The 24,940-nt window shown below is 47.7% G+C and overlaps 1 protein-coding gene across 1 annotated transcript in view; it reads right to left on the minus strand.

Annotated features, from left to right (window-relative positions):
* Positions 1-24,940, minus strand: part of POLG (polymerase (DNA directed), gamma) — a 50,692-nt gene that overhangs the window by 7,118 nt on the left and 18,634 nt on the right. Inside the window, exons 10-19 of the mRNA XM_015405478.1 lie at positions 22,225-22,345; positions 21,894-21,959; positions 20,652-20,756; positions 19,546-19,706; positions 17,557-17,610; positions 15,384-15,501; positions 12,111-12,246; positions 10,556-10,802; positions 9,547-9,669; positions 8,461-8,629 (exon numbers count right to left, since the gene is read on the minus strand). Of these exons, the coding sequence (XP_015260964.1) occupies positions 8,461-8,629; positions 9,547-9,669; positions 10,556-10,802; positions 12,111-12,246; positions 15,384-15,501; positions 17,557-17,610; positions 19,546-19,706; positions 20,652-20,756; positions 21,894-21,959; positions 22,225-22,345 (1,300 nt within the window). The remainder of the gene's footprint in view (positions 1-8,460; positions 8,630-9,546; positions 9,670-10,555; positions 10,803-12,110; positions 12,247-15,383; positions 15,502-17,556; positions 17,611-19,545; positions 19,707-20,651; positions 20,757-21,893; positions 21,960-22,224; positions 22,346-24,940) is intronic.

A 24,940-nucleotide genomic window follows, 5' to 3' on the forward strand; every position in this document is an offset into this window, starting at 1 on the left:
GCAGCACAAGTGCATTGTGTGCGCAAGTGGAGACAAACGTTCTTCTGTTTGGGGCTTCTAACACACCCCCTTAAAGGTTTCAGATTTTTCTGCAAACTTGGAACATCCCCTTTCTCTCCACCAAGTCCTGATCTATGGATACAAGTATCTGCAGAACAGGCTGGGTTGGCTATTCGTATATACAAGTGGGGACCTGCAAGAAACTTGCAGGGCAGTTATCCCATTCCTCACACCTTTGCTTCCTCCCTTCTCCCCCCACCTCTCTCACACTTTTTCTCCCTTCTGCCCCTCTTTTCTTACTCTCTCTCCCATGCATGTTATTTCCTCTCTTTCTGCCCCCTCATCATTCTGTTTGTTTTTCTGTCTCCCCACCTCATCACTCTTTCTGTCTCCATCACCCTCCCAGCCTTCTGCCTGCTTCCTCTCCCACCCCACGCAGCAGTAGGTGTTCCCAGCCACCCACCTGCTTCCTCCCCCCACCCCCCAGCAACTGTGCAAGCTCTCCGGGAATCACAACAAATTTCCCAGCTACAGAGATCAATTCACCTTAGGGCTGCCACCTCCAGGTTGGGAAATTCCTGGAGATTTGGGGGTGGAGTTTTGGGACAATGAGACTTGGGGAGGGAAGCAGCCTCAGCAGGATATAAAGCTATAGACACAACCTTCCAAAGCAGCCATTTTATCCAGGGGAATTAATCTCTGTCACCTGCACAGCAATTGTAATTCTGGGTGATTTCCAGCCCTCACCTGGAGGCTGGCAATGGCAAGTTCTCGTGGAGGAAATGGCTGGTTTGGTGGAGTCTTTGGCATTATACCAGTCTGAAGTTCCTCCCCTCCTCAAATCACACCCTCCCCAGGCGCCACCCCTCAAATGTCCAGGAATTTCCCAACTTGGAGTTGGCAACCCTATTTCCTTCCCATCCAACTGTCAACCTACCTTTATCTGCCTCTCTGCCTTCAGCTTTCCGTCTCCACTCCCCCCAGCCTCTACCTAGGAAAATTACAGTCTTTCTCCACAGTGGGGACCAAAACAGCTTACATTATTATCTCCTTTTTATCTGCACAACAACCCTGTGAGGTTGGTTAGGCTGAAAAGTAGATGACTGGTCCAAAATCACCCAGTCAACTTCCACAGCAAGATGGGAATCTGAACCTGGGTCTTGCAGACCTTATTTTGAGGCTGTAACTGCTACACCACACTGGCTTACATAGGGTGGCTGCTGTTGAACAGTAGCAAGCAGCCAGGCCTAGTTGAGTGTCATGCAAGTCAGGTGGTATCAAGTCACCCAGAGGGTGCTGCTAGGCCTAAGGCTGCCAACCTCCAGGTGAAACCTGGAGATCCCCCAGAATTACAACTGAACTCTAAACAACAGAGGTCTGTCTCTCTGGAGAAAATGGCTGCTTTGGAGGCCGGACTCAGTGGCATTATATCTAGCTGAGGCCTCTCCCTTCCCCAAACCCAGCCCTCCTTAGACTCCACCAGAAAATCTCTAGAAATTTCCCAGGCTTGCACTGGCAACCCTTGTCAGGCCTGGCCCTAAGGTTCCCTCCCTGAAAGGCCAAAATAGGCCTGGAAAGGGCCCTGTCCCTTCCCTTTACTGACAGAACCAGTTAGAAGCCCCTCCTCCGAGAAAGTTTTAAGAGGACAGTGGAGCACACAGCAAAAGAGAAGCTCAGATGTCTTTTAAAACGTCCTCCTGCTATTTAGCTATTCATACTGCAGGAGGAATCTTCCCCAATCTCAGCTCCAGTTCTGCTTTTGCTTCCTCCCCTCTCTCTGTGTGTGTCTCTCTCTCAGTGTAGTGGTTAGGAACACAGACTCTAATCTGGGAGAACTGGTTTTGATTCCCCACTTCTCCACATGCAGCTGCTGGTGTGACCTTGGGTCAGTTACAAGTTATTTCACAGCTGTTCTCTCATGAGCAGTTCTTGAAAGTGCTCTCTCAGCCCCACCTACCTGACAGGGTGTCTGTTGTGGGGAGGGGAAGGGAAAGGAGAATGCAGGCCGCTCTGAAACTCCTTCAGGTGGTTAAGGGCTGGGTGTACATCCGATCTCCTCCTCTTCCTCTCTCTTTCTGGCTATCAACCAGTATCTCTCACTGTCGATGCAATAGAGCCTAGAGTAGGTCCCTGCAGTGGCCATTTCAAAAGGTACTGGGGGGGACTCAACCCTCCCCAAGGGTTTTGGATTTTTCTGTAGACCCACGGAGTCTCCTGAGTCTATAGAAAAACCTTTTGAGGGAGAGTGTGCCCTCTGTTTGCAAAAATGAGTATCCACACAGAGAGGGGACTATTGAGAATTAGATATATGATATCAAAGTAGAGATAATACCAGTAACTGTCAGACTTGCTTGGATATTAAAAGCTGTTTCCTAACCTTTTACATTCTTCACTAGAGCCTTTTAAAATGCACAGACCTCTGCCTGCCCCCATAGTTTCCAAATGATCTTGAAACACTACATGTGAGAACTGTCAACCACTAGACAGCTGACTTTTACTTGAAGTGACTGAAGACAGAGCAAGATCCCTTGCCTGCCTAAGGAACCTCTCAACCTTCTCTGACTCAAATAGCAGTTAAAGGCTCTTTTTCCGTCTGCTCCCCCCTTCTCCCTCTGAAAGACTCGGTGGGCCTTGATCATCATCACTGGATTTCTCTGCCAGACCACCAAGGTACAAGGGGGACTGACAGAACTGGAAAAGGGTACAGACTTGACTCTTTCCGTCACACCCAGCATGTCCACCACCTGGCTCTCACACAGGGCACAGAGTGTAAAAGCGTCAAACTTGGTGTCTCGTTTGCCATGGATTGCATTGTAAAGGGGCCTAGAATGGGAACTGGAATTCCGTAGGGGGGGGTGAGTGGATGCCTGTGAGAATGGCTCTGTTGTAGTGGCTGTGTAACTCTTTTCTCCCTTCCCAGGGATGTTGAGCAATGACCTTGGGTGCTGTCTGTGCTTGCTCTGCAGCAATAGATAATAAAACAGTAGACTTGCAGGTGGGGGCTGGAACGTGCGAACTCTAGGCAGGCTAAATGCGGGCTACGATTGGACTGGACCGGGGGGAGCTTGCTTGAACTCTGTATAATCTGGGGCCTTGGCACCAGAACTTTAGTTCTGACACAGAAGTCTTAGCTTGAATCATCTTTACTCCTCAATAAACAAATCACTGCCAGAGAGTGTTGTTGAGAGTAACTTTGTTTAAGAGTCTGACATAGTGTCAGAACTCACTCTCTCTTCGACTGCCATGATGGGCGACGAGGGTGAAGAACTCGGAAAGGGAACTGGCTCACAGAATGAGCTCCTGACCCATGAACCCTTGGGTCCTAAGGACAAGAGGAAGGCTAAGATCAAGACTGTGAAAGGAGCCGCACCGCTAGAGCGGGGTGTGAGGCTGAAGGACGCTTGACAAAGCCTAGTGCGATGGGACGAGCCTGACTGGTTGCTGACCCCAGGGCCCCGGGTGTGGAGAAGTTGACCCGAGCTGGACTGGAGACGGGCCTCGAGAGCATTCCACGATGACCCTGAGCTACTGCGGGTAGTCGGAGTGATGATGGAGGAGACAGGGCTCAAGCGGGTCAGGCTGGAATTCCGAGGGGAGCTAAAGGAACTATGTTGATCCTGGAGGAACTCCTGGCAGTCATCCAGGAGATTCTGCAGCAGGAGCTGCAGGACCGAGGGGAGGAAGCGCCACCAGGACCTGTTCCCGAGGAGGAACCCCTGACCAGGCACCAGTCCTGCCACTGCTACCTCCCCTCGCACCCCTGCAGGGACCAGTCCCAGGTCGTGAGCAGCCGTGAGATGCACTGGAAGCAACTTTCAACTGGACTCCAGAGAAGTTGGCATTCTTCGCGTTACAGGTGCAGAAGTTCTTGAGAGAATGGTGACACACCATCGCCTCGGATGAGCATCATTTGTACTACATGGCTACAGGATTAGGCAACAGACTGATTTGTGGGGCTGTACAACATCAGGGGCCTGGAGCTCCACGATGTGGATGCCTTCACGCGGGCCTTACGTTGGCAATAAAAGGACCCTCTAGAATTGGAGCAAGCAAGAACCAGACTCTGGGGCCTGAAACAGGGGAACCACTCGGTCTGTGAATTCTCAGTCAAGTTTAAAATGCACGTCGCCAAGCTCCAGGGGTGGCCTGAAGAAGTGCAGATTGAGTTTTACCATGCTGGGCTCAACCACGCCATCCTTGACAAAGCCTTAGCCCAATGCAATCCTCTGACTCTAAATGGCTGGATCCAAGTGGTGTGCAAGGCGGGGAAACGATACAACCTACTGTGGCTGTATCACCCAAAAACCCCTGCAAGGGACCCCAGTGAGGTGTGGACCCGGGCTCCTGGATCCGGGAGCGACTGAGAGCAGAGGATTTGCTAGGGCTTGTACTTAAGACGTGGAGCCCTGGGCCGCTTCGCCATTGCCTGCCCATATGAGAAGAGCCCTAGTGGAGCAAAGAAAGAGGACCACAAGGACAAGAAGAGTAAGCCCTCTGGTCACCGCCCCAAGCCAACTAAGGCTCTCCAGTCGGAAGAGAGCGGAGAGCTCAAAGGCACCTCGTCCAGTGAGGAGGAACCACCACAGCCGGAAGGACAAGGTCGGGACCTGCTGTGAAGGGCGCTAAACAGCAGGTCCAAAAGTCTCCAGCGCCAGAATAGATGAGAACATCCTCCCCCCTTTTTTATCTGACTGTTACGGTGGTCAACCCAGTGGTAGGGACCCACATTAAAGTACGGGTCTTTATTGACTCTGGGTGCACCTAGGACTTGATTAGCCCAGCTTTGGTGACAGGTTTGGAAGCTAAGGTGCACAAGCAAAAGGAGCCACTAGTGTTCTCCCAGATGGACGGTACCCCGATGAAAGGGGAGGTCTGTAGATACTGCACAGTTCACTTGCCGGTAGGGGTGGCCTCCCATGGGGAACTGCGGTCATTCATAGTAAACCCCTCAGCAAACTTCCTGATGGTCCTGGGGAGTCCGTGGCTCCAAGCCCATGATCCATATGTGCAATGGAGTGCCAGAACCTGGATCCCCGGTGCAAGGAGCACATCTGGAACCCAGAATGGGGGGAAGTGCCCCAGCCTGCGGCCGAGTGTGTGAACTGAAGAACTGAATCTTATTCTTTCCAAGTACAGAGACTTAGCTAGGGTCTTCAAAGAGGGAGAGGCGGACGAACTGCCCCCTCACCACAAGACTGACTGTGCAACTGAGATATTGCGAGGGCACAAAATGCTTAAGGGAAAACTGTATTCCATGAGCCCAGCAGAGAAGGAGGAGTTGCGGAGGTTCATTGATAAGAACTTGGCTAGGGGGTTCATCCAGCCAGCGGCTTCGCTGTTTGCGGCCCCGGTGCTGTTCTGGAACAAGAAGGATGGGGATTTGAGGCTGTGCACAGACTACCAAGGGCTAAATGTAATATCCATGTCGAATGCCTACCCCCTCCCCCTCATCAAAGACTTACTGGCCGAGGCCTCTCAAGGCCAGATTTTTACTAAATTGGACTTACACGATTCCTACTTCTGAGTGCGCATCAGGGTCCCCAAATGGGACTTACACCTTGGGGACTTGGTGTACACTTCCATAAAGAACCTCAGGGGTTTGCAACCTGGGAAGAAGTTGAAGTGGAAATATCTGGGGCCTTTTAAGTTTGTGAGACTCATTAACAAAGTGACTGTGGAGGTGGACTTGCCAAAGAACTTATGCCACATTCATCCTGTTTTCCATCCCAGTCTACTGAAGAAGGATCTGGGATCCTCGACATGGACACCTCATCCTGCAGCTCCCCCTCCCCTGATCATGGTCTCGTTTGCCATGAATTACATTGTTAAGGGGCCTCGAGCGGGAACTGGAATTCCGTAGGGGGATGTGTGAGTGGATGCGTGTGAATGGATGCATGTGAGAATGGCTCTGTTGTAGTGGCTGTGTAACTCTTTTCTCTCTTCCCAAGGATGTTGAGCAATTACCTAGGATGCTGTCTGTGCTTGCTCCGCAGCAACAGATAATAAAACAGTAGACTTGCAGGTGGGGGCTGGAACGTACGAACTCTAGGCAGGCTAAATGCAGGTTACGATTGGACTGGACGGGGGGGGGGGGAGCTTGTTTGAACTCTGTATAATCTGGGGCCTTGGCACCAGAACTTTAGTTCTGACACAGAAGTCTTAGCTTGAATCATCTTTACTCCTCAATAAACAAATCACTGCCAAGAGAGTGTTGTTGAGAGTAACTTTGTTCAAGAGTCTGACAAAAAGTCACTCCACTGAACAGCTGCGTGTGGGCTGGCTACTAAACAATAGTTGGAGCAATTGTTACTAAGGGATGTGTTCATTAGGAGCACCCAGTGAGGGGAGAAAAGGGAAACCTGGCCTTAAATTAACAGGTATGTGTGGGATGAGGCTTTGGAATCTTAGCCACACAAAATAGCAATAGCAGAATAGGGCAAAAGCCAAATGGCTTTGGGTTTCCATTACTAACACAAACAGCTTCATACACACAAGAACTGCAACTGTTCAGAGCTTCTGGTGACTAAGGATTGCACTGCTCAGAGACCTCACACACTGGGAAAGCTAGGGGAGGCAACTGGATGGCAAGACAACTGGCTACATGACACACAGCCACCTTGCAAAGCAAGATGCACAAGTCACTGGCTCATGTCACTTTCACAAGCATGATGCCCACATGCACTGCATCAGTCACTTGTATCACAAATGAAGAATCACACAACTTTCGTATACATTTTGCCACCTGATTTCTGATTTCTCCATACCACAGCCATGTTGTGATGCAGCTCATATCCCCACAGATATGACAGGGCTAGTATGCTTTCCCCACAGTTACAAAACTGGTGTAGGGACTACCCCACAACCGCAGGTCTTTTTCTCTCTCGGTCACAAAGTGATTGAAGAGAGTACTGCACTGCAAAACGCTGAATTCAGGGTATCCAGGGACACAGTAAACAAACAGTGTCACCATGTACTGTACAGAGAGAGACACACAACACGCAAGTAGCAGAGCAGCAACGTGAGCTGCTGCTTACAGCTAGCTGGAGAAAGGAAAAGTGAACTGCTTTTGATAAAGCTTTTGATAAAGTTCCTCATGAAAGGCTCCTAAGTAAGCTTAAAAATCATGGGATAAAAGTCCTTTTATGGATCAAAAACTGGCTAATTAATAGAAAACAGAGAGTGAGTATAAATGGGCTATTTTCTCAGTGGAGGGTGGTAAGCAGTGGGGTACCACAGGGATCAGTACTTGGTCCACTGCTTTTTAACTTGTTCATTAATGATTTGGAGTTGGGAGTAAGCAGTGAAGTGGCTAAATTTGCGGATGATATGGAGTTGTTCAGGGTGGTGAAAACCAGTGAGGATTGTGAGGCACTCCAAAGGGATCTGTCAAAGATGGGCAAGTGGGCGTCAACATGGCAAATGGGGTTCAATGTGGCCAAGTGCAAGGTGATGCACATTGGAGCCAAAAATCCTAAATATAAATACACATTGATGGGGTATGAACTGGCAGAGTTACAGTAGATGTCACGACAGTGTGTGACTGCAATAAAGAAGGCAAATGCTATGCTGGGGATTATTAGGAAGGGTATTGAAAACACATCAGCCAATATCATAATGCCCCCTATATAAATCAATGGTGCAACCTCATTTGGAATACTGTGTGCAGTTCTGGTCACCACACCTTAAAAAGGATATTATAGCTTTGGAGAAAGTGCAGAAAAGGGCAACTCGAATGAAAAAAGGGTTGGAACACTTTCCCTATGAGGAAAGGTTAAAGCGCATAGTGCTCTTTAGCTTGGAGAAACGACAACTGAAGGGTGACATGATTGAGGTTTATAAGATTATGCATGGAATAGAGCAGGTAGAGAAAGAGGTACTTTTCTCCCTTTCTCACAATACAAGAACTCGTGAGCACTCCATGAAATTGCTGAGCGGTCGGGTTAGAACGGATAAAAGGAAGTACTTCTTCACCCAAAGAGTGATTAACACATGGAATTCACTGCCACAGGAAGTGGTGGCAGCTACCAGCATGGATGGCTTCAAAAGGGAATGGGATAAGCATATGGAGCAGAGGTCCATCAGTGGCTATTAGCCACAAGGTATAGATAGGGTCTCTGGGGCAAGTGATGCTCTGTATTCTTGGTGCTTGGGGAGGTCAACAGTGGGAGGGCTTCTAATGTCCTGGCCCCACTGGTGGACCTCCTGATGGCACTGGTATTTCTGGCCACTGTGTGATACAGAGTGTTGGACTGGATGGGCCTTCTTATGAACAATTCCAGCTGAGTATTTTGTTATAGGCTGCTGTCTATTAGCAGGCAAGGGCCTTTATCACTTTCAAATATTACAAATAGAGGCAATCAGCAAACTGGCAACCACCACCATAACAAAAGGGGTGAGGGGCTGGGGTACATCAAAACTACAGCAAAAGTGGAATTCAGCATCAAAAAGGCTCTTTCTCACCTCGCCCTTGACAGCAGCTGGCTCCAAGGCTCTGCTGATGTGGCAGCCCAGCACTGGGGTGCAAGGCGATTCCGAATTGGCAATGCTTTCCAGTTTGTTGAACATTTCAGACTCTGTCCCACCAGCCCACACTCGCTGGCGAACCACGTCCCACTTCTTCCTTCGAGACCTGCAACATTTGTTTATCTAAGATACTTTTAACCCATCTAAAGAGATTAAGGCACATTTCAAAGATTCAATTTGCAGGAAGATTCAGCTCTAATTCCTATAACATGCCTGCTTTATAAGCTCCAAGGGTGTATATAGTTCAGAATGCAGTACCTTCTGACCCCCATAAGAGGCACTGCTGGAGGTCAGAGGACCCCAGAGGACCCACAAAAAACTCCCCTACACTGAATATAAAGAACATGAATCAAACTAGTAGGTGCTTGGCAAAAGATCCAGTCCAGGAGCTGCTGCAAAGCCACAGGGCATGGTTTGTAGCAGAGAAGGGCAGGCAGGAGAAGAGGCCCCTCTAATCCTTCACGTGCCCATCAGTCTCCTCTGCATGTCCACCACGACAGCCTGGGCAGGAGAGCCCCAGACCACCTGCCCCTTCTCTGCTACAAACTGTACCTCTCTCCACTGCTTTGCAGATTATTTGTGGCAACCAGGATTTCTAATGCAACAAACATCTAATGCGGCCCACAGGATTCATTTATTTTCCTTGGGATGAAGACTGTGAAACAGGGTGTCTGCCATTGCAATAGTCTGTTTTGAATCCAAATCTAAAAACCAAGGGTAAGGGCCACAGTCCAAGCTGTGTATATGCCACACCAGAGGAGGGAAAAGCACAGATGTCAGCTTTCTGAGAAGTCTCTAGCCTTAATGACTCAAGCAATGCCTGGTAAAAGTGTCAGAAATCAAAGGTGACCAATTAAGATTTCCAGCAGTCATGAGGGAGAGAGCTGCCGTCCCATGGAGCCCCACTGCCCCTTCCAGTGATGAACAGAATTAAACCATTTTGGTGACCTTGGCACAGGAACTAATTCTTATAGCACCATGGCTTAAGCATGATCTGCCCCAACAAACTCTTTCCTCTCTCACCTCTTCCCCGCTTCCCTGTGTATCCGTCGCACGTCTTGCAAGGACACAGAACCATCTGCTTCCCGTTTCACAGGGATACGCAGCTCTTTTACCAGCCACTCTCCTTCCTCAGACAGGATGCAGCTGCAAGAAAAGGAGGACAAGAAGGCTTCAGAAGGCAAACAAAAAGAGAAGCAAGCCCAGTGCCTGGCAAGGCCACGGACAGAGCAGCTGCAGTGTAGTTCAGGCCACAAGCAGACTCCCAGAGCAACTGAGTGCAGTTCAGTGAGGCACCCAGACAGAGCAATGGTTCCAAGCATTTCACAATCCAGGTTTGTCTATTCTGGGCAGCAGCTCCCGGTTCCAAGCATTTCGCAATCTCAGGGTCCCCCAGGTTTGTCTATTCTGGGCAGCAGCTCCAATGCATGGCAGAGATCATTTAGCCCATCTTGTTATAGTACGGTGACTACTCTGAAACTTGAAAGGACTCCCAGAATTCTTCTCTGTCAGCAGAGAATGAGAATTTTGGCTGGTGCCACCAGGTGGGCCAGTCATGGTCTTGGGGCTTGGGGCCCAGAGAGTTAGAAAAGACCTGTTCAGTGGCAAAGCGGCAACGTTCAGACAGAGAACTCACTATGGATCTTCCTTTCCCTCTCTAATGTGCCCACTGTGGAACAAGAAGGGGGCATTTGGGGTACCCTCTAAGGTCCTTTTGCCAGGAGCAGCTGGCCTTGCAGATTATGTTCCTTGGTCTATGGAGCAAACAGCAGATGTGCCTTCTATTCAAGCAAAGTTTCAATATGCAAAACAACAGATTGAATCTCTGCTATCTCCAGTTATGATTATTTCAAGTTACAGGCCTGAGATGGCTACTGCCTCAACCCCCTGAGGAAATGATGCCAAGCAACACTGACTATCAGTTCTGGTCTGACTGAGAATAAGGTAGCCCTTACTATATTCCGTACAACACAAAACATTGCCATGCAGCAAGAACATGTCAATCTGTGATTTTCAAGACTGCCTTCCTCACCGCCTGATCCCCTTTGTGCTGGCATACATCTGGCGTGCCTTCTCACTGGCCTGCTGCTGCGTCAGGCGATGGTTGAACTGCATGAGGAGGCGCTCAGCAAAGGGCTGCCCCGCCCCATAAATGCGTCCGTAGTTGAACACTTTGGCGTGTTCCCGACTGATGCCAACCATGGAGGCGGTCTTGCTGTGCAGGTCTGTGCCGTTACTCTTCTTCCCCTGAAGGGTCATCCAGCCAAACGCGGTGCAGCCTGTGATGGGAGGACGAAGGGGCTCACTCAGTCCAGAAGCAAGTTTTACACGGGGGACCTCAGAGCTGGACCTCATGGATTCCAGACAAAGGACAGCACTGGAAGCTTTTTGGAAACCTCTGCTTTCCATATGAAAAGAAGCAAAGAACTGCCTGCAAGTACGTGAGGAATATCCAGTGTCAACGGACAGGGTGCAGAGCTGTAACTGCTTAGCTCTCAGTCTCTCCCCATGGCTGGCAGAATGCTGAAAAACCAGTTTCCACAATTTATACAGAGAAATGCTTCAGTTTATCCTCATTTAGAACTGGGGTCCCTTCATGAATTGTATTTCTGGACATGTGCAGTGTTCACATAGCCCTGCCATTGGGCAAAGGGCCTGACTCAGGCATGAGAGTCTCAAAACTCCTCCTCCTTCCCCCCAGCGTCCATGCCAAGCAGCTTCCAAGTTATACTCTAGACTTTTCTGGACCTTCTGCATGTGGGCAGAAGGTCCAGGAAAGACCCTTTTTGACATGCATTATGGAACTCACTGCCACCAGATGCAGGAAAAGCTGCCAGCTTTCAAACCAAAGCAGGCAAATCTAGGGAGGACTACCAACTGTCTACCAACAGCTATTAGCTGCTACAGCTAAACAAGTTGGGCGCCCAGAAAGAATCACTGGGGAAGCAAGGAGATAAAACTGTAGGGACATGCTCCCCTTGCCAGTCTTCTCCAGGACATAAGCGCTTCATAAACCATTTTTTTTTCATCTCATAGTTTCTTGTAGTTGATATTCAACCACTCTCAATATTCCAAGGACCATTTTTTCCATCAGGGTACTCTGGGGGGTTGGCTGCCCCTTCTTTAAAAAAATTTACAGGTTAATTTTTGGTATGCCTAAGGAGTCTCCAAAGTCTGCATAAACCCTGATAAGAAGGAATTATTGAGAACTAGAGTTTGGGTGGGATCCTGCCCACAATTTTGTTATGTCAGAGGAGATGGAACCATCCCCACATTAACTGTATCTTACCATTCTTCATAAGCCACCTTGGGATCCTCTGGATTGAAAGTTGGCGTAGAAATCAAATAAGTAATCATCTCTATAGGTTTACAAATTAATTTTCTTTTCGCAGACATGGGAACTTCAAAGTACACAGAAACTCCTGCTTTGCCTGTGGGTGACCATTTTGCTTCCCTACTAACAGCACTTGACTATCAAGTTTACCACTGGGAAGAGCAACCACGGGGCCTTCATGTGCTAAGACAGTATCATAGTTCCAAACACTGAAGACACAAAGGGGATGGCCACCACAAGCGAAGGCACTCACCATGTATGCCAGCAAAATTAGCTTCTCCCAAGACAGCAGCTATCCAAAGCTCCTGGGAATCCACGTCAGCTCCAACCAGGTGGTAGCCAGGAGGGACCTGGACCATGGCCTTCAGCTCACTGCCCACCCGGTCTGCCTGCAAGGCAGGGATGAAGACACTGTCACCATGTCCCTAGCTAAGCTGTTACGGAGACATATCTCTGCCACTTCTTTGCCAGACTATGGAGCTGTTCTGCAAACAGCTTACTGCAAGAACACACACAGTTTACCACAAATGCTGACGTCTGTGCTAAGAAGGAAACAGCGCCATAGGAAGAGCAGGAAAAGTTCATGGCTCCTACTCTCTCCCACTGCATCGGCATTCTTTATGGAAACCTGACGATTCCTTTTATTCTGTTCATACCGTATAAAAACTTCTGCATCTACAAAAGGTGTCTGACACAACTGCTCGTAGGAGTATTAGGCCTGCTGCTCCACAGAACACCAGGTGATATTTGTCCACTCAGAAGGTGTGTAATTTACATCACACTGGTAAGGCGGGAAAGAGAGAGAGATCAGAGACCACTCACTCATGGGGGAGAGAGAGACAGTGTTGTAGGGCTGGTAGCATGCCTGAGTGAGGCCAAGATGGTTCAGGGGCCCTTCAAACATTAAGCCGTGGCAAATGCATTTGCCACCCTGTGGACACATGGCAAGTACCATGGCAAATCCAGCTCCACAGCAGATTTTACATATTCCATATGTGATGCAAAGTTAGCAACATACCTCAGCCACACGCCTCCATTGTTGATTCACACGGCATAAACAAGTTTTGCACACATCCTCAAAATGGTCATGTGTGAAGTGCCCTCCCCTTCTGCAGCCCCTGACAGTCCTCTTGTAGGCTCCCAGGACATGGGCCTCACACATCAGGGTCCAATTTGCCCTCGGCCTCAGATGGGGGGGGGGTGTTGCAGACCCCCTCATTCCACTGCCTCTCAGCCCACAGCCAGGATTTTTTACTTCGGGGGGCATCAAAAATGTTTAGGGGGCAGATGATTAAATTACAGTTAATCTAATTACCTCCTACTCCCCTTTCTGACCCTTTAAAATGGAGCACAGCAAATGTCGTACCGCCTGCAGCTCCCCCCCCCCCGACCCTGCTTGCAAGTGTGCTGGGCAAGTTAGCAGGCATGGGAGCAAGAGAATTCTCCCTGGGGTGTCTGCCCTTTGACAGCCCCCTCAGCTTTAGAATGCCCCTTGCCTCCAAATAAATGGGGGGTGGGGTAAGGGCAGCGCGAGAAAGGGAGGGAGGGGAGGCCAGACTCCCCCGTCTGCCTCACTGCCTCTGTCACTTCCTGTAGCTGCCGGAGCCCAACCTAGCTCGGGTCCTGCTACTTCCCTCCCTCCCACCGCGTGCACCACCCCACCCTGAGCAGCGCGCAAGGGAGAGGCTGCTGCTGTACGGCCCTTCTTCCTCCCAAGCTGGTGGGTGGAGATGAGAAGCTGAGCCCCAAGCACAATGAGGACGGGAGAAGACGGACTCAGAACAACCTCGCGGGCAGGAAAAGTCGGAGAGGCTGGGAATTCTTTTCTAGGACCCAGTTTCGTTTCCTTCCCCGCACTCTGAGTCCCACCCTTCTGCCGCGCCTTTTCCTCCCCATCTTTAGGAAGACTTTTCTAAAAGGCCAGGCAGGGCACAGGCCCACCTGACTTTCATAAACCTTTTCAAGAGAAGAGATTGGAGTTATACCCCGTCCTTCACTACCCAAAGGAGTCTCAGAGTGGCTTACAAACTCCTTTCCCTCCCCCTCCTCACAGACACCCAGTGAGGTAGGTTAAAAAAAAGTTTTCCTTGATGAAAACGTGTGGGGCAGGGCTTGTAATTGAGGGGGCGGAGCCTCAAAATGCCCCGTCGCTATGGGCCAGCTGCCTCTCCTCTAATCCTATTTCCTCCTGAGCTGTGAGCCAGCATTAACTTCTGTCCTCACCACCCTCCTCCCTCGAGCCCTTTAAAGGACCTACTCATGCCTGAGGCATCCCCAGTGGCCTCCTTCTGCCCAGAGGCCCTGTGAGGGACCAATACTGCCTTCTGAGCAATTTCTGCCTGTCCTGTGGGTGGAGCTTCCCAACAGCTGACTGTCAGGCAGCTAGCTATCAAAGGGCCAGCTGTCAGTTACTGCCTGACTCTTAAAAGGCCAGATGCCATTGAACAGCTGGCAGGTGTGAGGAATTTTACAAGGTGCATCTATAAGGCCACTGGGCCTGGTGGATGCTGGGCTAGACAACATAAGGGGCCAGGCAAGGTGTGTGTGAGTCTGGTGTGAGTCTGCATCACATGTCATCTCTGTGGCATCTCAAAAGTTTAGTGTCACAGCTGTTCCCTTATTTTGATGTGGAGATGGACAGAGAGACTCCATGAGAGCTAGTTTGGTGTATTGGTTAAGTGCGTGGACACTAATCTGGGAGAACCGGGTTTGATTCCCCATTTCTCCACTTGTAGCTGCTGGATGACCTTGGGCAAGCCATACTTCTGTCAGAGCTGTTCTTGAAAGAGCAGTTCTTGAAAGAGCTCTCTCAGCTCCACCTACCCCACAGGCTGTCTGTTGTGAGTAGGGGAAGGGAAAGGAATCATAGAATCATCCAAGGTCCTCCAAGGTCATCTAGTCCAACCCCCTGCACAAGGCAGGAAATTCACAAATACCTCCCCCTCCATACTCACAGTGACCACTGTTCCACACCCAGAAGATGACAAAAAACCTCCGGATCCCTGGCCTGGAGAAAAATTGCTACCTGACCCCAAAGTGGCAATCAGCATTTCCCTGGGTGTGTAAGAAAAGGCCACAAGAACTAAGCACTGAGGCAACCCTTCCTGTAATTATAAGCCGCTCTGAGACACCTTCAGGTAGTGAAGTGTGGGGTATGAATCCAATCTCCATCTCCTCCTCCTCCACCACCTCCACCACCTCCTCCTCCACCTCCACCACCTCCTTCTTCTTCGAGATTTCAGCTCCTGTCTCCAAATTCCATCTCCCCCGCACACTACCATACTGGAACAAGTGTACACCCTTCTTCATTTCTCCCCATCTTGGGTCCTTGCCTCAGCCTATCATGAAAAGAAGACCAAACACTCCCTTGGACTGGAATATCAGGTCTCTGAAGGTCACATCCTGCTCAGCCTTAGTATCAGGGATTTCCATTAATCTGAAATTTAAGGGAACCCTACACTTCTCAGTCTCATCACCAGAGCACAGCAGCCCAAGCCAAAGCCTTTGGTGAGAAAGAGATACCTACTCTGGCATTGCTGGCTGTCAACCAGGTGGGCTCCACAGCCCGGCGAGTTATGGTCCCAGCAGTCACCACTTGTGGCAGAATGGCCCCGTAGCTGCTCTCCTCATCGTAGTCTGGATGCCTAGAGAAGTGTGATGATGAGCCTCTTTTAAAGCACAACAAGAAGAACAGCAGTGCGAGCAAAGCAACTAGCTGAGGTTGCAGCTAAATTAGCACAAATGGGAGGCCAGACTGTAAATGTGTTTTGCTGGAGCCATGAGCATCTCTGCTTTAAAATTTAGCACCCAGCCTAGCCCAGCCCAGCCCAGCCCAGCCATAGTCTTCTGTTAATCTGCCTCTATGAAATGTGCCTGGAATATAATAATCTGGTGGCAATTCTTGAGAAACAGCAAGCTTTGATTTTTTTTTTAAAAAAATAGCCTTTGGAGCTTTGAGGTTTAGTTATAAATTTCTTTTACTCTTTTCCACTTGAGTTTCCAAGGATTAGTGGAGAGACAATATGGAAACATGTATGAATAGTCTCAAAAAAGACTCCAGTGAATTAAGAAGAAAGATTCTGTGTGTTTCAAATTCTTTCTCCATCTTGCCCCAAGTACACCCCAGTACCTGAACACCTTTGAACTGCTTCAAAACACATGAGTTTATTTAGAAAACGTATATGCTGACTACGGGTGTGCATTTGGCAATAGCCGAACCGGAAAAATACCCCCCAAATACTTTATCAGTATTTTTCGGGTATCACATACCGGTATAGCTGAACCCGAAAAAGCCAATATTATCTAGCTTTTTTTCGGGTTCATTCTGCTATACCGAATACAAGGAGTCAGTTAAACCTAACAGCCTGGAGAAGAGCAGGCCGTGGCAGATTGGCTGGGGAAGGGAAGGGCAGGCATGGAAACATGTCTCCTTCCCTCTCTGAGCCTCTCCGCTACTGCAGAGAAACTCAGGGAGGGGAGGGAAAGTGTGTGTGTGTGTGGGGGGGAATGTTTAAATGCCCTTCTTTGCTACCCCGAGATTGAGAAGGGAAAGAAAGGCATTTAAACTTGTCTCCTCTGAATTTCCCTCCCTTCTCTGAGTTTCTCCGCAGCAGCTGAGAGGCTCAGGGAGGGAAGGAGGCATGTTTTCATGCCTGCTCTTCACTTCCCCAGGCAACCTGCCATGGCAGACTGGCTGGGGAAGCGAAGCGCAGGCAGGGAAATATGCCTGGGATCCCTCCCTGCCTTTCTCCAGCTACCCCATATCAGCTAGAGAAGGGAAGACAGAAAGAGGAGGCTCTTCCTTGTCAATTTCACTAACAGCTCACTAGCAGGGAGTGAAATTGACAAGGAAATCTGCAGGGGCTACCTGAGGGAAAGAAGGCATTCTAACATGCCTCCTTTCCCTCTGGCGGGAAATATCAGGCCCGAATACATTCGGCAATATCAAGTATTTTCCCAATCTGAATACTTTACTGGTATTGGACTGGGGAAATTTGGCATTTACTGAGATTTTTCAGGTCTGATTTACCCAAAGCTGAAAAATAGCAGCTTTTTTTTTTTTTTGCACACCCCTAATGCTGACTCTCCAGAGACCTGCTCAAGTAGCTCCATTTTGTGGAACGGCCACTTCTTGCTGAGACACCAGAATTTCCTGGCACAGCGTATGAACATCCAGGCCATAACTGAGTCAGATGAGAAGGGAAGCGGAAGGGAAGTGATGTATTCCTTCCCTCTGGCCTTCCTTTCAAGAGAAGAATTTCCAGACGGCTATGTGGATTCATGAAAAACGAATAAACAAAGCTGCCAATATCTGGAGTCAGGGAGTCCCCCCCCCCCAAGAGGTGTGCTGTTCAACTGGTTGCCACTAGGAAGGCCTCTGGCAATGCTATCCCTGCAGAGAATTCTTAAAACTCCAGCACCAATAAGCAAACCGGAGTAAAGGGGCTACTAATTTCCCCCTGCCAGCTGGAAGGGGAGGGAATGGGAGATATTAACTATTAACAAGAAATACGTAGCAAGAAAGAAAAGATGGAGGCAACGAGCCGGCAGGATGAGCACGAGTGAGCTCATGTGGTAAGGCTGCTCTCCTGTGGTGACTTGAATGCATCATGGCCCGAACCAGGGACTTTCTGCATTTGGTCTGCTAGAGAGCAGCAAACAAAGTCACATTGGCCTGAAGGACATATCCACTGAGGTACCTGGTCACAGCTCGAGGCAGCTCCCCTTTCTTCAGCCACACCACCATCTGGGAACTGCCAAAGGAAACAAACGAAAAAGCAAAGGAGGGCATCCAATGAAACTAAGTTTGGAAAGCAAGCATAGCAGTTAGGCTGCTGATGGCAACTGCCCCCCACCTGTGTGCAAAATAATGCCTTCTTTGGGTTCTCCATCAAATTGAAGATGACTTGGGACTGGGTGGGGGAGAGACGTTACTCTCACTTTGCAGTGGGGTTTAGAGAATGTAAGAAACAACAGGAATTCTCTCACTGCTCAGAAGTTTCCAGCCATTTCTTTCCACCTCCTTTTGCCAGCGCAAAGGACAGAAGACCCTCCTCTCCAGTAACGTTAATTCTGATAGGATTCAGGTAAGTCATGATAGGATTCATGTAAAAAGAATATATAATGTCCACATGAGCCCTACTTGATTAAGCATTATCATTATCTTAGCCCATGGCAGGTTTTACAAGACATTACAGCTATTACTAATACTGAATCTTCTTTGATATTTGTGAAACGACACCTGAGGAAGTGAATCACTGAAGAGACAGTCTTTGTCTTACATCTTTATTCGGAAGAAGACCGACCTTCAAAACGGCAAGACATTCCGGAGATCACCGTCAAAATATATATTTTCCCATATTTGTATATTAACTTTGTTCACTTTTGATTCTTTAAATAACAATTATTAAGCGCCACTTGTTCACAGTTTTTTCTTGCTTCTTGTATTGTCTTATGACTGTGCCAATCATTTGACAGAATATTGAAATGCTACAAAAGTGTTTTCTGAGTTAAGAGTGTGTAATAGAATAAACAGAGTTTTGGTTAACAATAACTGTCTCTCTCTCTCTCTCTCTCTCTCTCGATACAATTGGGAAGCCAGCTTCTCTCCCTCCCCAAAACGAACACAGTGGGAATGGGAGTGCATGAAAAGGTTCCTGCACCCCTCATTTCCCCAACAAAAACATTGCCATTTTAAAGTTAATATCGAAATCTGCTGATAGTTCTTAATATGAAACCACATAGGTTGTGTCTAAGTCCAAACGATAAGTTATCTTGTGTTCTTCTACAACATGTATGGTTTCTTTTTTCAACTTTCATGTGTTCCTGCTCCTCAGCAATATGGGCTTAGGCAGCATAGGATGCAGCAGTTGTCACCCCTCTCTCTCTCTAGCATTCATTATATCTGCAGTTTCGTTTCATCCAAACTTCCAGATGTCACAAACAGTACAATTTTGATGCTAGCAACATTACAAATGACACATTTTATGTCCTTAAAGAAAAAAGAAGCTTGATAAAGAAATTAAATATTGCAGATATTTCAGTTTCCCCCAAAATTCTATGGTTTTGATGTTTCCAGAAAATTTGCATCTGGAGTGGCAACCACAAATAATGGCTAGCTCCTCCCACGTCCTCTTCACAAAAGAGTCCTGTCGAAATCTGAGTATAGGGTAATGTATGCAAACGTATGCAAGCTGTGGTGGCTCAAGTGGTTAAGACGCTGAACTGAAGGCTGTGGAAGGTCTGTAGTTCAGCAGTTCGAGACCCGGGTGCCGCATGATGGAGTGAGCTCCCGTCTCTAGTTCCAGCTCCTGCCACCCTAGCAGTTCGAAAGCAAGAAATTGCAGGTAGATAAATAGGTACCACTTGGGTGGGGAGGAAACAGCGTTCCGTGCGCCTTGGTGTTTAGTCATGCCGGGCACATGACCACGGAAACGTCTTTGGGCAGCGCTGGCTCTTCGGCTTTGAGACGGAGATGAGCACTGCAACCCTAGAGTCGGATTCGACTGGCTTTTGAGCAAGGGAACCTTTACCTTTATGCAAACTGAACAAGTTCACGGATGAAGATGCACATTTGTCAAGGTTTTGACCACAGAACTGAAATTCTCTCACTGAAAAGTTGGAGAGGAAGACAGGGAGTATCTGGCAGCAAAGCAGACTGCAGTTCAACTGCAGAATACCCAAATTACCTTATTCGTTTATGCGCATTCCTCCAGAAGGAGATTTTCTTGTTGATTTCAAGAGCTCGTGTCCCATCAGAACCTCCGGTGCCAGCTTGCAGGGTTCCATCCTCCATCTTGGGCAAGAAATCCTTGGCAAATGGACTTCCAACATTGTTGTTGTTCCCATCCTTTAACAGCAGGGGAAGAAGTTAGCTTGGACTCAGAACAGGAGCTCTGAAACAGCTCCTGGTTGCCTTCCTGTTCACAGTTTACAAACAAATCTCGTTGTCATTGTTTATTCTGCAAGCTAAAGTATTTCTACCCAATTGCTTTCAGGAATTAAAAAAGTTCCTGTCTTCACGGCTAATGGCAATGGGATGACTGACAAACAGGAGGCCCTAGCATTTCCATTTTACTAAAATTGAGTACATAACTTAAATAACTTTAAATCCACCAAATTATAAGACCATCTTGAAAAGTACACCTCTCACTTCCCAGCATGAAATAGTGTTAACTGATGTTAGATTCCTGCAAGTTTATATTCCACTTTTAGTGTTTAGTATTTATAAATATATAGCACTGAGCTATGGACTGTACGGCATGGCTGTTTTGCAACTTATACAGAGGGAAACCCACATTCATCATGGAGCTTTCCCAGAGTTTCCTCTTCCACCTCACCATGCCCCTCTTCCTCTTTGGCTCCCCCCCCCCCAAGTCATGATTTACTGTTGGGTTCCAGTGTGAGAAGCACTAAAGGTTCATCCTACAAGCACACTTCACCTCCAGCACACCTGTATGCGTATTTCCAATACAAGGGAGAAATGTTAATTGCCAAGGGAAGTGGGCAGGAGGCAAGAACACAGGTACTTGGCCTGGCACATCTATAGAGCAAAACTTGTCATTCCCCCCCCCCAAAAAAAAGTCTTTTCTACAAGGGTGTTAGACAAACAAAATCAATTCAGTCTAAAGAATTCTTGTGCGTGGAACACTGTGTGTACAACATTCTCCTATACTATAAAAGCATATACGCTTCAATGTATTTTCTAATTTTAGAGTGCAATTAGCTACTGGGATCCAGAGACAGTGGATTTGAGAATCCATGAGAAATACTCATTAAAATGTTCCACACTCACCTTGTGAGGTAGCCTGAAAAACCAACAGCCTGGGATATTGACATCATTGTACGGACCATTGCCATGGTGATATTCAGGATGGCTCTCTGCAGACCCCACCTCATCCTAGAGGCAATCAATGCTGAATTAGCTGGACAAGATCAATATTTACAAAAATATAAAATATTTCAGGTGTGGAAAGCGCCTAAATGAGTTAGGTAGGAAGCACCTAAAAGAGTTTTCGGCTAAACATTAGGAAGAACTTCCTGACAGTTAAGAGTGGTTCCTCAGTGGAACAGGCTTCCTTAGGAGACAGTGAGCTCTCCTTCTATGGAAGTTCTTAAACAGAGGCTAGATGGCCATCTGACAAGAATGCGGATTCTGTGAACTTAGGCAGATCATGAGAGAGAGGGCAGGAAGGGCTGCCTCAGTGCTTAGGTCTTGTGGCCCTTTCTTACATGCCCAGGGAAATACTGATTGCCACTTCTCTAGGCTAGGTTGGCCAGGGATCCTGGAGGTTTTTTGTCATCTTCTGGGCATGGAACAGGGGGCACTGGGGATGTGGGGGTAGGTATTTTTGAATTTCCTGCATTGTGCAGGGGGTTGGACTAGATGACCCTGGAGGTCTCTTCCAACTCTATGATTCTAATGATCACCTCAGATAGACAGAATGCTGTAATAGAAACAGAGTCCAGCTAAGCAGTCTCAAAAGGATTGAATGCCGGGCACTCCCCCCTCCTACTCCATCCAGAAATAAGCTGAAGCCACCAATGACTTTGGAACTAAGGAGTTATGCCTCTTTGTCTTCATTCCTAAAAGGCTGCAAAACCTTCGGGGGGGGCAGCTTTTGGAATTTTAGACTTTTCTGACTAGCAAATGTATTTAGTCACTATGTGTTGTTTGAATTCTGTTACTGATTTTACACAGGTGTTGTTTCAGTTTTTCTTCTGTTGCTATAAGCCACTTTGAAACCAGGCTGAAAAAGTAGTTATAAATATTTTACATAAATGAATTCAGTTTGGTAGATCTGAGCTCCATCTGGAATGACAAACATCAAGGGCAGAGTACATGCTTTCAGTACTTCACAAGGGCTGCTCCTGTCATTTCCTCCTCTATGGGACTAGACCCACCCTGTACGAAAAATGAGCCCTGAACACTTAGACCTTTACGCAGCACCTCAGAAGACACTCCCAATGCACAAGCTTGAGCAATATACAATGCACACAAATCGATCATCTTTCTCCCAGCCAGGTATGCTGATACCTGTCTTGAGGACTTGGCTGCAGGCTCTGCATCCCCATCCGCCTCCAGGTGACTGAACTCTTCAACCTGGCAGGAAGGGAAGAGACCTCTTTAACATCTGGTTCATTTTGTACACCTGTTATCTACTCATTTCACTTTCACCTTCCTAACCATACAAGCAAGACAGGCCTTCACACAAAGCTCACATGCTAAGTTTTCTGTATTCAAGGAGTGGTTGTTGCTTTTTAATGGATACTTATTTACGCAAGTCATACATGTGTTACCTGAACTGGCACAAACCACAACATTTACACTATGTGATTCTACTGAGCTTGAATCTCATAAGTTGTACCTTTTGCCAGAAAGTGCTGTTTTCTGTTAATATAAGGTCTTCTTCCAGAGAGGCTTCTAGTGAGACAGGCTGCTCTTTACCTTTCTCCTTGCAATGTTCCTGGTACAGATGCTCAATAACCCTGCAAGGGGAAGGAAGAGAGTTTGCTGCCCCATTGAATTGTAACTGAGCCCTGCCTGCTGAAATGAACGGGGGAATTGGTCTGGCTGCCTAATTCTGAGTCTTAAATAAAACCTAAAAGCTCTATTGATATCCCATCTACTTCTGTGTTTCTCCCAGCTGCTCTCAGTGCAGCTTTAACTTCACTTTTTAAAACTGTAGGTTCTTTAAAAGATTCTTCTTTGAAAGAATCTGTCATCCTTTAATCTCTTCTGTGTAGTTCTTCAGTGTATTATTTACATCTTTATTTTTTCCTGTTCAGTTATTGTATTTCCGTTCCACATGTACCTATATGAAGCTAATTCATTGTCCACATGAACCACACTTTGTTTAACCACAGTCCCAAAAATGAAACTGATTCTTTCATCTCTATGCCAATGCCAGTCTAGCTGCAATGATCAACTGTTGCAACAGATATCTTCAAGGCAAGTCCATACTGTTAGGGTATTCATTCAAAAGATCTTTGGTATGCAATTAAATGTACGTAACATAATTGCTTCAATTTTATTGTGCAAACTATTCCAATATACCTGGACAATTAGACAAGCCCGCCATAGATAAAAGGTTACTTTTTCTTTACCACATTTACTACAAACCTCCAACCTCCCTGAAATCTTGTAGGAGTCAAATACCAATGATGATGCATTTTCAAACAGTTCTCTCCAATCCCAAAATCTTAGATAATTTATGAAATGCTTTCCCCCCACTCATCCATTGAAACAAGCAAGCCTAAATCTGATTCCCACCTGGTTTTACGTTTCCACTTTATTTTATCCCCCTCCTGAAGACCAGCATGCATTTTTGCCCAATAAAACTTTAGGCTGACTTTGCCCAAATATATTTTTTCTCCTCTTCTTCTTCTTTTCCATCTGGCTCACACCCGTTTCTCCTGCCTCCCCTCCCCGCATGATGCAGTGGCATATGTTCTAGCCGTCCATTACCATCCCACTGAATATAGGTTATCGTCTTTGCTGTATCATACATTAGATTTAAGATATGATTTTGTCATGCATATGTTTTATACTGATGTGCACTGTCCTGAGCCCTTTCTCAGAGAAAAGGGCAGTTTTACAAATCAAACTAAATAAATGAATGAATAAATAATGAGAAGACAAGAGTCCCTGGAAAACACAATAATGCTAGGAAAACTTGAAGGCAGCAAAACACAGAACACAGATATGTAGAGTTAAAACGGACCTCAAAGAGTGAGCCGAGGTTGGCCAGGAAGGCTTGCTATAACAAGAAAAGCTTCTTCAGCTATATGAGGAGCAAATGCAAGGTAAAGAAGGCAATAGGCCCACTGCTGGGTAAAAATAGAGAAACTAACAGAGGACAGAGAGAAATCAGAAATGCTCAATGCCTATTTTGCCTATATATATAAAAGAAAGTCCCCCCACCGTAAAATCAATGCCCAGGCCAAACCGCTGGACCTAGAGACACCAAATTCGGGGAGAGAACTCTCACCGTGGCATAGGTGCTCGCTAAGAAGGGATTGTTAGAAATTCGACCCCTAAGTGGGTCAAAAAGGGGGAAATGTGCTCCCCCCATTGATTCCTATGCGGCTGCCAGGCAGCTCTTTCCCTGCACCCCCCCCCCATTCGTCAGCTGCAGATCTCAGAGTTCTGAGGTTAAAAAAGCCAACAGTTACAGGGGACTGCAGACAGCTAATGACAGTTGAGGAAATCGGGAGTGGCCAAGAAGCACCTGTGAGATTCAGTAATGCTGCTGGCCCAGCCTCTCCGATGGCTTCCAACACACTCCCCCCACCTCCTACACCTAACAGGCGGTTGTCTGCCAGGTGCAGCCCCACCTCCACAGTGGCTTCTAATACTCCTCCTCCCTCCCCCTCCTACACAGGACAGGAAGCCTGCCCCAGCAGTAATGCCTTAGTGATCCTGCCAGCCCTGCCTCCACAGTGGCTTCTAATAGTCCTCCCCCCTCCCCCTCCTACACTGGACAGGCAGCTGCCTGTCAGGTGTAGGAGAGGAGCTGGGATGCTTACAGCCGCCGGGGAGGTTTGCTCAGCAGGATTGCCTTAGCACTGCTGCTGGCCCAGCCTCCCCAATGCCTTTAAATACAATCCCCCCCCAACGCCAGACAGGCCAGTGTCTGTCAGGTGTAGGAACAGGGCCAGGGTATGAATGTTTATGGGGAGATAGTAAAGGACATTTCTAGGAGCCATTTTGATGCGTGCCTCCCTCGTGAACCTGAAGAAATGTCTACCACATCACCACTCCCTCACACCAACTCCCCCTCACACCTCTCACCTCTTACTGCCTCCAAGAAAGCTCCTGGCATATGTTGAGCCAGATACACCAACACTACAAGGAGGAGGTAATTTAGGATTGTGGCAAAAACATTTGCACACAGCACTCCTGCAGTGCACTGAGCTGCACAGGCCAAGTACCAGCAAGATCACCCTGAGGTGCTCAGAACAACACAGTCTCCATATGAGCAAAACAATCCAGGTACACAAGTAGAGAGCATCACTTTCGTGGAAGGTAGCAGGAGTGGATTTAACAGACGACTGCTTCTTAAATGGCTATGTGGCCTGCTA

This window comes from Gekko japonicus, unplaced genomic scaffold (assembly GCF_001447785.1).
Source record: "Gekko japonicus isolate JY-2015 unplaced genomic scaffold, Gekko_japonicus_V1.1 scaffold2022, whole genome shotgun sequence".
Classification (NCBI taxonomy): Eukaryota; Metazoa; Chordata; class Lepidosauria; order Squamata; family Gekkonidae; genus Gekko; species Gekko japonicus.